We start from the raw sequence: 12338 nt of genomic DNA, 5'->3' as shown, positions 1-12338 counted from the left end.
TGTCTCTGTGAAATAAAAATAAAACGAGCTGGTGTGGTGGCGCTGGCCTGTAGCCCCAGCTACTCAGGAGGGTGAGGCTGAAGGATCGCTTGAGTCAGAGAGTTCAAGGCTGCAGTGAGCTATGATCAGGCCACTGCACCCCAGCAAGGACGACAGAGTGAGACCCTGTCTCTCTAAAATAACTAAAATAACAAAAGGATTTAGGTAGGTAGTAGGCAAAGGTATACTAGCGAAGTAATAATAATATACAAGGTATATTCTTGGTGTGGACAAGAATAATATTGTGTTGTCTTAATATTAGTGATTAATATATTATGTATTTATTTTATTTTTTATTATACTTTTAAGTTCTAGGGTACATGTGCACAACGTGCAGGTTTGTTACATGTGTATACACATGCCATGTTGGTGTGCTGCACCCATTAACTTGTCATTTACATTAGGTATATCTCCTAATGCTATCCCTCCCCCATCCCCCACCCCACAACAGGCCCCGGTGTGTCATGTTCTCCTTCCTGTGCCCAAGTGTTCTCATTGTTCAATTCCCACCTATGAGTGAGAGCATACAGTGTTTGGTTTTCTGTTCTTGTGATAGTTTGCTGAGAATGATGGTTTCCAGCTGCATTCATGTCCCCACAAAGGACATGAATTCATCTTTTTTTATGGCTGCATAGTATTCCATTGTGTATTATGTGCCACATTTTCTTAATCCAGTCTGTCATTTATGGACATTTGGGTTGGTTCCAAGTCTTTGCTATTGTGAATAGCACTGCAATAAACATACGTGTACATGTGTCTTTATAGCAGCATGATTTATTTGGGTATATACCCAGTAATGGGATGGCTGGGTGAAGTGGTAATTCTAGTTCTAGATCCTTGAGGAATCGCCACACTGTCTTCCACAATGGTTGAACTGGTTCATGGTCCCACCAACAGTGTAAAAGTGTTCCTATTTCTCCACATCCTCTCCAGCACCTGTTGTTTCCTGACTTTTTAATGATTGCCATTCTAACTGGTGTGAGATGGTATCTCATTGTGGTTTTGATTTGCATTTCTCTGATGGCGAGTAGTGATGAGCTTTTTTTCATGTGTCTGTTGGCTGCATAAATGTCTTCTTTTGAGAAGTGTCTGTTCATATCCTTCACCCACTTTTTGATGGGGTTGTTTTTTTCTTGTAAATTTGTTTTTGAGTTCTTTGTAGGTTCTGGATATTAGCCCTTTGTCAGATGAGTAGATTGCAAAAATTTTCTCCCATTCTGTAGGTTGCCTGTTCACTCTGATCGTAGTTTCTTTTGCTGTACAGAAACTCTTTAGTTTAATTAGATCCCATTTGTCAATTTTGGCTTTTGTTGCCATTTCTTTTGGTGTTTTAGACATGAAGTCCTTGCCTATGTCTATGTCCTGAATGGTATTGCCTAGGTTTTCTTCTAGGGTTTTTATGGTTTTAGGTCTAATATTTAAGTCTCTAATCCATCTTGACTTAATTTTTATATAAGGTATAAGGAAAGGATCCAGTTTCAGCTTTCTACATATGGCTAGCCAGTTTTCCCAGCACCATTTATTAAATAGGGAATCCTTTCCCCATTTCTTGTTTTTGTCAGGTTTATCAAAGATCAGTTGGTTGTAGATATGCAGTATTATTTCTGAAGGCACTGTTCTATTCCATTGGTCTATATCTCTGTTTTGGTACCAGTACCATGCTGTTTTGGTTACTGTAGCCTTGTAGTATAGTTTGAAGTCAGGTAGCATGATGCCTTCAGTTTTGTTCTTTTTGCTTAGAATTGTCTTGGCAATGTGGGCTCTTTTTTCGGGTGGCTCATGCCTGTAGTCCTAGCACTTTGGGAGGCCGAGACAGGCAGATCACTTGAGGTCAGAAGTTCAAGACCAGCCTGGCCAACATGGTGAAACCCCATCTCTACTAAAAATACAAAAAAGTAGCCAAGCATGGTGGTGTACACTTGTAATCCCACTCAGGAGGTTGGCTGAGGCAGAATAATCACTTGAACATGGGCAGCAGGGGTTGCAGTGAGCCGAGACTGCACCACTGCACTCCAGCTTGGCGGACAGAGTGAGACTCTGTCTCAAAAAAAAAAAAAAAAATCACTGTGGCCTGGAGAATAGAATGCTCTGATTGGGTAGGCCTGGATCAAGTGGCCCTTCTTGGAGCTAGAGGAGGGAGTCCATCCCACTTGAACTGTGAACTGAGATTAAGGTGGGCAGGAGGGTGTGTGTCAGTATCAGAAACAAAGGCATAGATATATTGGTCATATGACACAAAACAGTAGACATCCACTATTACATAGCTGCTGGCCCCTCCCAAGTGCAGAGGGAGCTCAGAGCCCTGTTTATTTAGAATCTATGCCCCTGTTGCCACTGGACCCCACCCCAATGCTGTCTGAGCTCCAACTCTCTCTACCTGTTCATTCTAGCTAACCCATGTCCTGTATCACCATACAGTTGTTTTTCCAGGACAATTCCAATTTCAAATACGCTGTCCCTAGGGCCCCCATAAACATTTATACTTAGTAGATCACATGTTGTAATCAATCTTTGCTTTAGAAAATATGGTCACAGTATGCAGCATTCCAGGAACAGGACACAAGAGAAACTGACCCTGAGTCATGCCTTCACCTCCTTCACCACCAACAGCTGAGATATGTCTGAAAAGAGGCTGAGATGCTGCCCTCCGGGGTTTATTTAGCCTGGTGAGTTTGTTCTTCCCTCTGCCTATAATGGAGGAAAAAGTAAACCTCTAGAAACTGAAAGTGTTGACAGCAGCCAGGTTAATGAACTGTGTGAGTGAGAACTTACAAAAACAATGGTGAGTGCACAGCCTGGAAGAGACAGCTCTGCACACCTTCTAGAGAGGCAAGTAAGATGGTGACAGGCCCAGAAAAGCACAGACTACCTGAGCAGCCCAGGACAGGAGTGGCCCTCCTCAGGGCATTCTCAATGTCTCAGCAAGAAAACCTCTCCACGGGAGCTCCCAAGCTGAGAACAAAGGGATGGGAATTCCCAGGGAATTGTTTGGCAACAACCACCAAAACTCTGAGGGGCCAGAACTTTTTCTTCCTTCCTTCCTTTTTTTTTTTTGAGACAGTCTTACTCTGTCACCCAGCCTGAAGTGCAGTGGCACAATCTTGATTCACTGCAACCTCCACCTCCTGGGATCATGTGATTCTCCTTCTCAGCCTCCCGAGTAGCTGGGACTACAGGCACACGTCACCACACCCAGCTAATTTTTGTATTTTTAGTAGAGACAGAGTTTCACCACGTTGGCCAGGCAGGCTTTGAAGTCTTGACCTCAAGTGATCCACCCTCCTCGGCTTCCCAAAGTGCTGGGATTACAAGCGTGGGCCATCATGCCCGGCCTCTAGAACTTTTTCAAGTAAAAATGCCTGTCTTCATATCTGTTTTCTCCAGGAGCCATTATCTTATATATGTAGGGAGGGCGCTATGTGTAATGGGAGATGCCAGGTATCTTTAACTGGAATAGGGCCCCATCTTCTCTGCAACAATGCCAAAGGCCAGTTGGGAAAACAACTGTAGGAATAATTGTGTTATAGCTCAGTGAGAGCTCAGGAATAATTTTTGTAACATTGTATAACATTTGACTGCTCAAGGAGGTTATTTTTCAAAAAAGTAGCAGCAGCAGCCTAAAGTTGGGTGGAACCTACTCTTCAGTTTATTACCAACAAGAAACTGGTATAGAGCCCCTTCTTGAAAGTGTGCCTTCCTCGTTTTTCTTTTATATATTAAATTCAGATTATATGTCTATATAATTCATTTTTCTTTTATATATTAAGTTCATATTAGTACATCAGCCCTTGATGAAAGCTGGAAGCTTCCTATTGGATTGTAATTCTGAAAAGGCATTGCTGTAGGGTTAACCAAAGTAACAAGGTTCAAGCATTCATTACATACGTATTTTTAGAACACCTACTTCATGCCAAGGCCCATGCCGGGTGCTGAGGACAGAACAGGCAGATGTCATCCCTGCCTGGTCTTGTGGCTTTCTCGTGATCTGCTTTGATAGAGGGTTCACACCGGCCCTGTGTAGGCTTTCTTTCTCCAAGCAGTCGTATTTTTCAGATTGAAATAATGCACTTTGCAGTAGACACCTGTCAGGCTTGTGGCTGCCTGGAACCTTTTGAATACTCATCCTAGACCTGGAGATTTTCCCTATAATTCCTGCCTCCCTAAGGCAGAATCCAGAGCTCAGTTTCCCAACCCCTCCTGCAGCTGGGGCACCTAGGGGTTGCCAGTTGGTGCAATCACATAATTCTTTCAGAAAAGAGCGACCCAGGATACAGGTTACATGAATAATCCGTTTTCAAGAGGGGATGAGACTGGAAGATTCTGGCTTTCCAGGGCAGCCTTAATGAAGCTTTTGGCATCCAGGCTCCAGCAGTGTGAGCTGTGGGGGTGTCACTGCAGCTGGCCAATGGAATGACTTGTTTCTGACTGTGGAGACTGTAGGCCTCTCTGGCTATACCAGACATAGTGAGCTACCTAAGATTCTCAATTACCTATCTTTTAAAACTAGTGAGAGTGAGTTCTGTTCTTTGCAAAGAACTGTGACTAATACATATACTGAACTACTGTTACCTGACAAAATCCAGGTTGATACATTCCTACCTTACATAAACTTCATAAAAATCATGTAAGGGCCGGGTGCGGTGGCCCTTACATGTACAGGCATGTGCGGTGGCTCATGCCTGTAATCCCAGCACTGCGGGAGGATCACCTGAGCCCAAGAGTTCCACACCAGGACAATTTTTCCAGGACAATTCCAATTTCAAATACACTGTCCCTAGGGCCCCCATAAACATTTATACTTAGTAGATCACATGTTGTAATCAATCTTTGCTTTAGAAAATGTGGTCACAGGCCGGGCGCGGTGGCTCAAGCCTGTAATCCCAGCACTTTGGGAGGCCGAGAGGGGCGGATCACGAGGTCAGGAGATGGAGACCGTCCTGGCTAACACAGTGAAACCCCGTCTCTACTAAAAAATACAAAAAACGAGCCGGGCGAGGTGGCGGGCGCCTGCAGTCCCAGCTACTCCGGAGGCTGAGGCAGGAGAATGGCGTAAACCCGGGAGGCGGGGCTTGCAGTGAGCTGAGATCTGGCCACTGTACTCCAGCCCGGGCGACAGAGCAAGACTCCGTCTCAAAAAAAAAAAAAAGAAAGACAATGTGGTCACAGTATGCAGCATTCCAGGAAGAGGTCACAAGAGAAACTGACCCTGAGTCATGCCTTCACCTCCTTCACCACCAACAGCTGAGATACGTCTGGACACAACAGCTGAGATACCAGCCTGGACAATATAGTGAGATCCCCCCACCTCCATTATTTAAAAAATCTTTTCAGGTACGAATTATACATTTTACAGCTGAAAAAACTGAGACTCAAAAAGACACTTAATTCATTCTACAAATATTTATTTCCACCAGGCATAGAATAGGGAACAAAACAGTTTCCCTGCAACTATATAAAAAGAATGGCATGTTGTACTTTAAATGCCCCTTTGCCAAAATAAGAGGCACAGGACAACAGCTGTCTGGAGACGATCTCAAGCCAGTCAGGACCCATTTTAAATATAGAAACCCCTAAAAATAGCCGCTCGCGCTCCAGACTCAACAGGTGATTGGCCCAGAGAGGGGAGGGGACCCCAGGCCACGGTAAAGGGAGCCAGGACAGCGCTGGTTCCCGGCTCTCCGCACCGCCATGGGTCTGCCTCTGAGGCCCCTGACCCGGGGCTTGGCCAGCGCTGCCAAAGGAGGCCACGGAGGGGCAGGAGGTGAATGGGGAGCGGGCGGACCCCGGGGCTCCCCTACCCTGCCCACCTGTTCCCGGGCCCGCCGCCCCAGGCCCTCCGCGCTCACCCCGCTCCGTCCGCAGCTCGCACCTGGCGCCTGCTGAGCTTCGTGCTGGCGCTGCCCAGCGTGGCCCTCTGCACCTTCAACTCCTATCTCCACTCAGGCCACCGCCCGCGCCCCGAGTTCCGTCCCTACCAGCACCTCCGCATCCGCACCAAGGTACGCGGGACGGGCGCGCGGGCGGCCCGGGGGTGCTGCGGAGTGCGTGGGGAGCGTGGGGAGCGTGGGGCGCGTGGCGGGGGAGGCGCGGACTCCGGACCCACGGCGCCCACGCGCGCTCCCTCTGCTCTCTCCACAGCCCTTCCCCTGGGGGGACGGTAACCACACTCTGTTCCACAACGGCCACGTCAACCCTCTGCCCACGGGCTACGAACACCCCTGAGGCCCCGGACGCCCCCGGGCGCAATAAAGGTGTGAAGCTTTGTGTCTGAGGCTCTATGGGGAGGGCGGGGCCGCTGGGAGTGCACCCAGAGGCGCCCGCTCCGTGCATGCGCCCAGCTTGGTAAGCTCCTGTTCCGCGCTTGCGCCTTGCGCGGTGGGAGCTCCACGTGCTTTTCCCACGTCGCTGATACTGGGGTGCTTGAGGGAGCCTCCTCCACGCACAGGTAGGCGATCCCAGCTCCCGCTCTCTCACCTAGTAATAATGAGGCCTCTGCCTCACGCACACCTATTAAAAATTAGGGCTGTAGGCTGTAATGGGCTTCCCCATACACCGAATCCTCACAGTAAGGCTGGGAGTAGGGTATAATTTTAGTTCCCCTTCTCCAGAGGAGGACCTGAGATTCTCGGGAATTAAATGACTTGTCCAAGTTCAGGCAGCTCGCAGAGCCCCCCTGGGAGCCCAGGGCTGCAGATCCTGAAGTCTTACTTCTTGCCTGACACCTAAGCCTCTGGTGTCTGTGAACCCCAGCTATCTGGATTTCAGAGGGAGGCTCCACAGTCCTGTGTGTGAGGCCTCGGGACCTAATGCTGGATTTGGAATCTTTTGGTCATTCTCTACAATCTTTCTTAATGGGTCTTCTATTTGGGAAATCGCATGCTCCAAGCCTGGCTTTCCTGGCTTCTGGATACCCCATTCAAGGGGGACAGGAGTTCAGATGAGCTCTGGACATTTCTTCACCTCCTAGGACAGCCTGCCCACTTACCATTACGGAGGAACCTGAAGTGTGTGCAGAAACCCATGACCAATGCATCCTGCGTGCACGTGCGTGCGCACGCACACACACATTCTTTGACCCTCTCCCCTGAGACGCCTCTCAGCCCCATCAAGAAAAGATGACCTCAGGCTCCCATCACCATAGAAAGTGAGAAAACTTTTTCAATGCCCACAAACAGGTTCCCCCAACTATTGCCAGAGAGGCACTCAGGTCCCTGGGTTATAGCTCTTCCATGCAAGGAAAATGTGCTATAAACATCCTTGTTTCGTGTGACAGTTCTTATGCACATGAAAATTTATGCTGGCACCATGCCTGTTTCTGTAAAAAGTGGGTCATCACTAAAAAAGGCAGACAGATATGTAAAAATATTACAATCTCTACCTCTATTGGAAGGTGCTTAGGACCTGGTAGGTTGCTCAGGCCAGTGCAGATCTATGCAGAAGTTGTTTCCATGTAAGTTGATTTATGGTTGCAAGCAAGACCAGCCCACGGGGGTAGAGATAAACAGGAAAGTGGATTATTAGGACAAAGGCATATTTGGGGCCCCACAGCTGAAACCTTCCCCGCTGAATGTGGCAGTGTCTTCAGACTTGTTCTCCAGCATTTCCTTGTAGTGGCGTTTGAAGAAGCCAAGCTATCAGGGAAAATAAATGAGAAAAGCTGGGTAAGGCCGGGCGCGGTGGCTCACACCTCTAATTCCAGCACTTTGGGAAGCTGAGGAAGATGGGTCACTTGAGGTCAGGAGCTGGAGACCAGCCTGGCCAACCTGGTGAAACCCTGTCTCTACTAAAAATACAAAAATTAGCTGGGCATGGTGGTGCACCTGTAATCCCAGCTACTCAGGAGGCTGAGGCAAGAGAATCGCTTGAACCCGGGAAACGGAGGTTGCAGTGAGCCGAGATCATGCCGCTGCACTCCAGCCTGGGCGACAGAGCAAGTCTCCAAGTAAAAGAAGAAGAAAGGAGAAGAGAAAAAAAGAAAAAAAAAAAAAAAGAAAGAAAAGCTGGGTACGAGGGCAGGGAAGAAAATTGGGAATAAGAAGAAGCTGAGAGAGAAGAGGAGGCAAAAACTAAGCTAACTTACATTTGTGTGCTAGAACCTTTATGTGAACAACAGCTATCCTATATCGAGCATCTATCTGCTGGCCCCAAGCACAGTAGGTACACATACGACCCGTGGCAGGACAGCATAGATCCAGGCAGATCTGTGCACATGCCCTGGCCTCATTTCTCTCTCACTTCAGCCACTCTGTGATATAAGCATTATTATCATTTCAAAAATGAGAAACGGCGGGGCACAGTGGCTCATGTCTGTAAACCCGGCACTTGGGGAGGCCGAGGTGGGCAGATCACATGAGGTCAGGAGTTCAAGACCAATCTGGCCAACATTGTGAAACCCTGTCTTTACTAAAAATACAAAAATTAGCCAGGTGTGGTGGCCTGTGCCTATAGTCCTAGCTACTTGGGAAGCTGAGGCATGAGAATCTTTTGAACCTGGGAGGTGGAGGTTGCAGTGAGCTGAGACTGTGCCACTGCACTCCAGCCTGGGCAACTGAGTGAGACTCCACCTCAAAAGAAAAAAGAAAAAAAAAAGAGAGAGAAACACGCTCAGAGAGGTGGAGCGACTTGCCTAACATTAAACAGTGAGTACATGATAGAACCAAAATGTGTGTCCAGGCCTGCCTGCCTCCACAGTCTGAGTTCTCACTATACCACCCAGTCTGTAGAAGGGCTTGGGTCGGATGCTGGTGGTGTCAAGAGTGGGATAAGGCCAGATGTAGTGACTCATGCCTGTAATCCCAGAACTTTGGGAGGCTGAGGCAGGCGGATCACCTGAGGTCAGGAGTTTGAGATCAGCCTGGCCAACATGGTGAAACTCCGTCTCTACTAAAAATACAAAAAAGTAGCCGGGCATGGTGCAGGCCACCCGTAATCCCAGCTACTCGGGAGGCTGAGGCAGGAGAATCACTTGAACCCAGGAGGTGGAGATTGCAGTGAGCCAAGATCACACCATTGCACTCCAGCCTGGGCAACAAGAGTGAAAACTCTGTATCAAAAAGAAAAAGAAAAAAAAAGAGTGGGATAAAACACTTGCCTTGTACAATGTGGCTGTGATGAGCGCCAGCAGTAGCAGAGCCCCCACAGAGCTGCCCATGATGATGGGAATGGCGTTGTAGACCTCGTATTCTTCTAGCACCATCTCCATCTGATTCAGAGATCAGAGAGTGTCCGGCCTCCTGCCATCCCGGATGCCTCCCAGGTTCCCCAACATTTAACTCCCTCCCCTCCTCCCTGAGGCTCTGCTCTAAGGGTTGAGACACAGCAGCACCCGTGCCCTGAGGGACAGCTGTCTTGCCCAAAGACCTTCACCCTCCTCCCCCAAGGCTTGCAAATCCCCACCCAGCACCGCGGATGTAGCCCTAGGGGCCTCTTTCCAGCCTGGTCTCTGCCCCCAACATGGTCTTTACCTGAGCTCTCATAAATGCCTCCTGTCCTAGAAGCTGGGAGTACACGGATGTGTCGAACGTAATTTCAGCCACACTCATGACCGACACCTTCTTCTGCGATGTCTGCAAAGGGGTTGGGGGAAACTTGTGGAACTGGCTCTGGGGGAGGCTTAGAGCTCCAGGGATGCCCTGGCTTGCAGATGGGCACAGACATGCCAGGTCCTGCCTGAGTCCAGGGCAGGTGCTCTGCCACTGCCCTCACACACCTGGCGGACCCAGCCAAAACTGAGGTTGCCCTTCAGGGTGAAATCCAGCTCCTCCTGGACGCTGAAGGAGGGGATGTCACAGCGGAACCGCAGGCAGCCAGCAATGGAGCAGTCCTGGGGGCAGAAGAGGGGTGAAGCTGAGGGGTTCTTCACTGAGGAGGGAACCACAGGTCAGGTTTGGGGTGGGGAACAGATGAACAGCTACAGGACATGCACGGAACTCTGCGGCCTAGCGGTACATTTCTTGGGATCCCTGGTGGGGGCTGGTCTTGCGGTGGGGGTTCAGGGACTTTCTTACCAGCACGGGACTTCTTGAAATCTGGGTCAGGAAGTCAGAATGCTGGGGAGGTTTTCTCTCTGATACACAGGGGAGACTCTGGGGAGAGAGAGAAGCAGTTAGCCATAGAATGAGCAACATGTCCCTGGTAAGAGGGAGTGCTGTGCTGTGGGATGCCAGTCTGAAGAAAGAGGAGAGGCAGGCAGGTACCTGGGATGGGGCCTCCACGACCACGTCCCACACGGCCACCCCGTTCAGCAGGACAGGAACCCAGAAGTTAATGCTGATGGACAGATCTCGCTGGCTGAGGTTATTCACCTGCAGGAAATCAAGGCAGAGTGTTATTGTGGTCTCGGGAGCCTCCCAAATGCCACTTCCCTCCTGGCCCTACCCCAAGCTCCTCTCCATCTTCTCCACCAACTTCCAACTTTATCCACACTGTGGAAGGCAGACATGGATACTCCCTAGACTCTCACGCGGTATCGATGCTCAGCCTCCTTCATTTTCTTCTCATCAGAGGTTGCAAAGTTGAAGTACTTGGTGGATCCTTCCTGCCTGGAGAGAGAGCCTGTGGGTGAAAAACAGCCCTGAAACTGTCCCCAGTTGTGCCCTGTCCTACTGCAGAGAGCTCTGTTTGGCCAGGCACATTTCTCAGGGAAATAATAATGGACATTGTTTGGCTGGGTGCAGTGGCTCATGCCTGTTATCCCAGAACTTTGGGAGTCTGGGGCAGGAGGATCGCTTGAGCCCAGGAGTTCCAGACCAGCTGGGGCAACATAGTGAGACCCTGTCCCTATTCAAAATAAACAAATAAAAGATGGTCCCACATAACCTTTGCTGCCTCGGCTTCAGCTCCCCTCCCTCCGATGTCCCTTGCCCCCATCACCCAGATCCACTAGCTCTGCCCTGCACACCTCTGGCTCTTTCATAGTCTCATGAGTTTGCTCAAGCTCTTCTCCTTGGAACGTTCTTACTATCTCCCATTTTGGAAATTTACACTTAAAAACCCAACTTAAACCTCACCTCTCCTACATGGGGCAAAGGCGTTTGCATTGCTTTCTCTAATAGGTAGTGGTTGGCCTCTGGTAATGCTTACGGAGATTGCAGCAGAACAAGTTACCCTAAGGGGACTCTAGGAATGAGAGCTGGATCACTGAGGAAGACATGGAGTGAGGGCCCCTTCATGGTGGGAATGAAGAAAATAGATTCAGCTGTCCTGGGGCAGGTGAGTAAATGTGAAGGAAGATGGTGCCTGTGCACAAGCCTATGGAAGGGACGTCAGTGTTCCAGGAGGCAGGTGGGGTCTTTCCACCCAAACCTCCTTCAGCAAACACAGGCTGTGTGGTTGGCACTGGGGGTTCAAGTGAAGCCATACTCCCTGGTTTTAGTAATAATGAACAAGCTGGCCAGGCGAGGTGGCTCATGCCTATAATCCCAACACTCAGAGAGGCTAAGGCAGGAGGATCGCTTGAGCTCAGGAGTTCAAGACTGGCCTGGGCAACATAGAGAGACCTCGTTTCTGCAAAAAAAAAAAAAAAAAAAAAAATACAAACATTAGCTGCACGTGGTGGCACACGCCTGTGGTCCCAGCTACTCAGGAGGCTGAAGCAGGAGGATTGCTTGAGCCTGGGAGGTCGAGGCTACAGTGAGCTACATTCACACCACTCCCCTCCAGCCTGGGCAACAGAGTAAGACCCTGTCTCAAAACAAACAAACAAAAAGCAAAAGTAAGCAGAGCAGCAGAGGGGCCTGCACCTCGCACGCAGCAGCCAGACCAGCCGCACAGAAACGGCCCCAGCAGTCCACCCCACATCAGCCTGATGACTAAAAACATGGACTCCAGTGTCAAACTGCCTGGGTTCACATCTCAGGTTGACCACTTCCTACCTGAGTCACCGAGGCAAGCCACTTCACATCTCTGGAACCTGTAGCTTTTCACTCTTTAAAATGGCGATGCAAACCATAGCACCCTCTGTAGTAGAGTTGTGACCAGGGCTTGGTAGTGCCCAGCACACAGGGAGTCCTCTACAAATCTTAGGGGTTTATTTTTCCCTAAGTATGCCGGTTTTCCTCTGTGCCTCCCACCCCAAACCCTTCTCTCTGTGCTTCTGTTTTCTCACCTTAAAATCTAGTTCTAAGCCTCTTTTCATTTTTAAAATTTTATTTTATTTTCATTTTAAATTTTGTTTTGGTAGAGATGGGGTCTCGCTATGTTGCCCAGGCTGGTCTTGAACTCCTGGGTTTAAGCCATCCTCCCATTCATGCCCGTAATCCCAGCACTCGGCCTCCTAAAGTGCTGGAATTATAGGCATG

General features: G+C 49.2%; 2 protein-coding genes across 13 annotated transcripts in view; one reads left to right on the top strand and one right to left on the bottom strand.

Annotated features, from left to right (window-relative positions):
- The first annotated feature begins 5172 nt into the window (after positions 1–5172).
- LOC111525634 (cytochrome c oxidase subunit 6A2, mitochondrial) lies at positions 5173–6301 on the top strand. Of its 3 annotated transcripts, none has more exons than XM_023191094.2 (3): positions 5173–5329; positions 5902–6038; positions 6178–6301. In XM_023191094.2, the coding sequence occupies exons 1-3, from the start codon at positions 5194–5196 to the stop codon at positions 6259–6261; spliced, it is 357 nt and encodes a 118-aa protein (XP_023046862.1). In that variant the 5' UTR covers positions 5173–5193; the 3' UTR covers positions 6262–6301. The 3 variants fall into 3 exon arrangements, with proteins under 3 accessions (XP_023046862.1, XP_023046863.1, XP_031790297.1); XM_023191095.2 differs by lacking the exon at positions 5173–5329 and adding an exon at positions 5498–5800; XM_031934437.1 differs by lacking the exon at positions 5173–5329 and adding an exon at positions 5498–5800 and having other exon boundaries at positions 5902–6225.
- An 865-nt stretch (positions 6302–7166) lies between these two features.
- ITGAD (integrin subunit alpha D) overlaps positions 7167–12338 on the bottom strand; it is a 33047-nt gene continuing 27875 nt past the window's right edge. For all 10 annotated transcript variants that reach the window (XM_023191086.2, XM_023191087.2, XM_023191082.2 and 7 more), the window contains 7 exons: positions 10502–10580; positions 10236–10343; positions 10047–10124; positions 9749–9862; positions 9504–9605; positions 9131–9241; positions 7167–7670 (listed from right to left, as the gene is read on the bottom strand). In XM_023191086.2, coding sequence (XP_023046854.1) covers positions 7557–7670; positions 9131–9241; positions 9504–9605; positions 9749–9862; positions 10047–10124; positions 10236–10343; positions 10502–10580 — 706 coding nt within the window. In that variant the 3' untranslated portion in view covers positions 7167–7556. The remainder of the gene's footprint in view (positions 7671–9130; positions 9242–9503; positions 9606–9748; positions 9863–10046; positions 10125–10235; positions 10344–10501; positions 10581–12338) is intronic.

The sequence above is a fragment of the Piliocolobus tephrosceles genome, chromosome 17, assembly GCF_002776525.5.
Source record: "Piliocolobus tephrosceles isolate RC106 chromosome 17, ASM277652v3, whole genome shotgun sequence".
NCBI classification, from domain to species: Eukaryota; Metazoa; Chordata; class Mammalia; order Primates; family Cercopithecidae; genus Piliocolobus; species Piliocolobus tephrosceles.
This window is presented reverse-complemented; position numbering and strand designations above follow the sequence as displayed.

What these genes read in the sequence shown, in the direction of transcription:
- LOC111525634 (XM_031934437.1), top strand. Translation starts at nt 5,728, where the DNA reads ATGGGTCTGCCTCTGAGGCCCCTGACCCGGGGCTTGGCCAGCGCTGCC. An exon ending in AGGCCACGGAGGGGCAGGAG is followed by an intron (nt 5,801 to 5,901) that starts GTGAATGGGGAG and finishes CTCCGTCCGCAG; the next exon opens with CTCGCACCTGGCGCCTGCTG.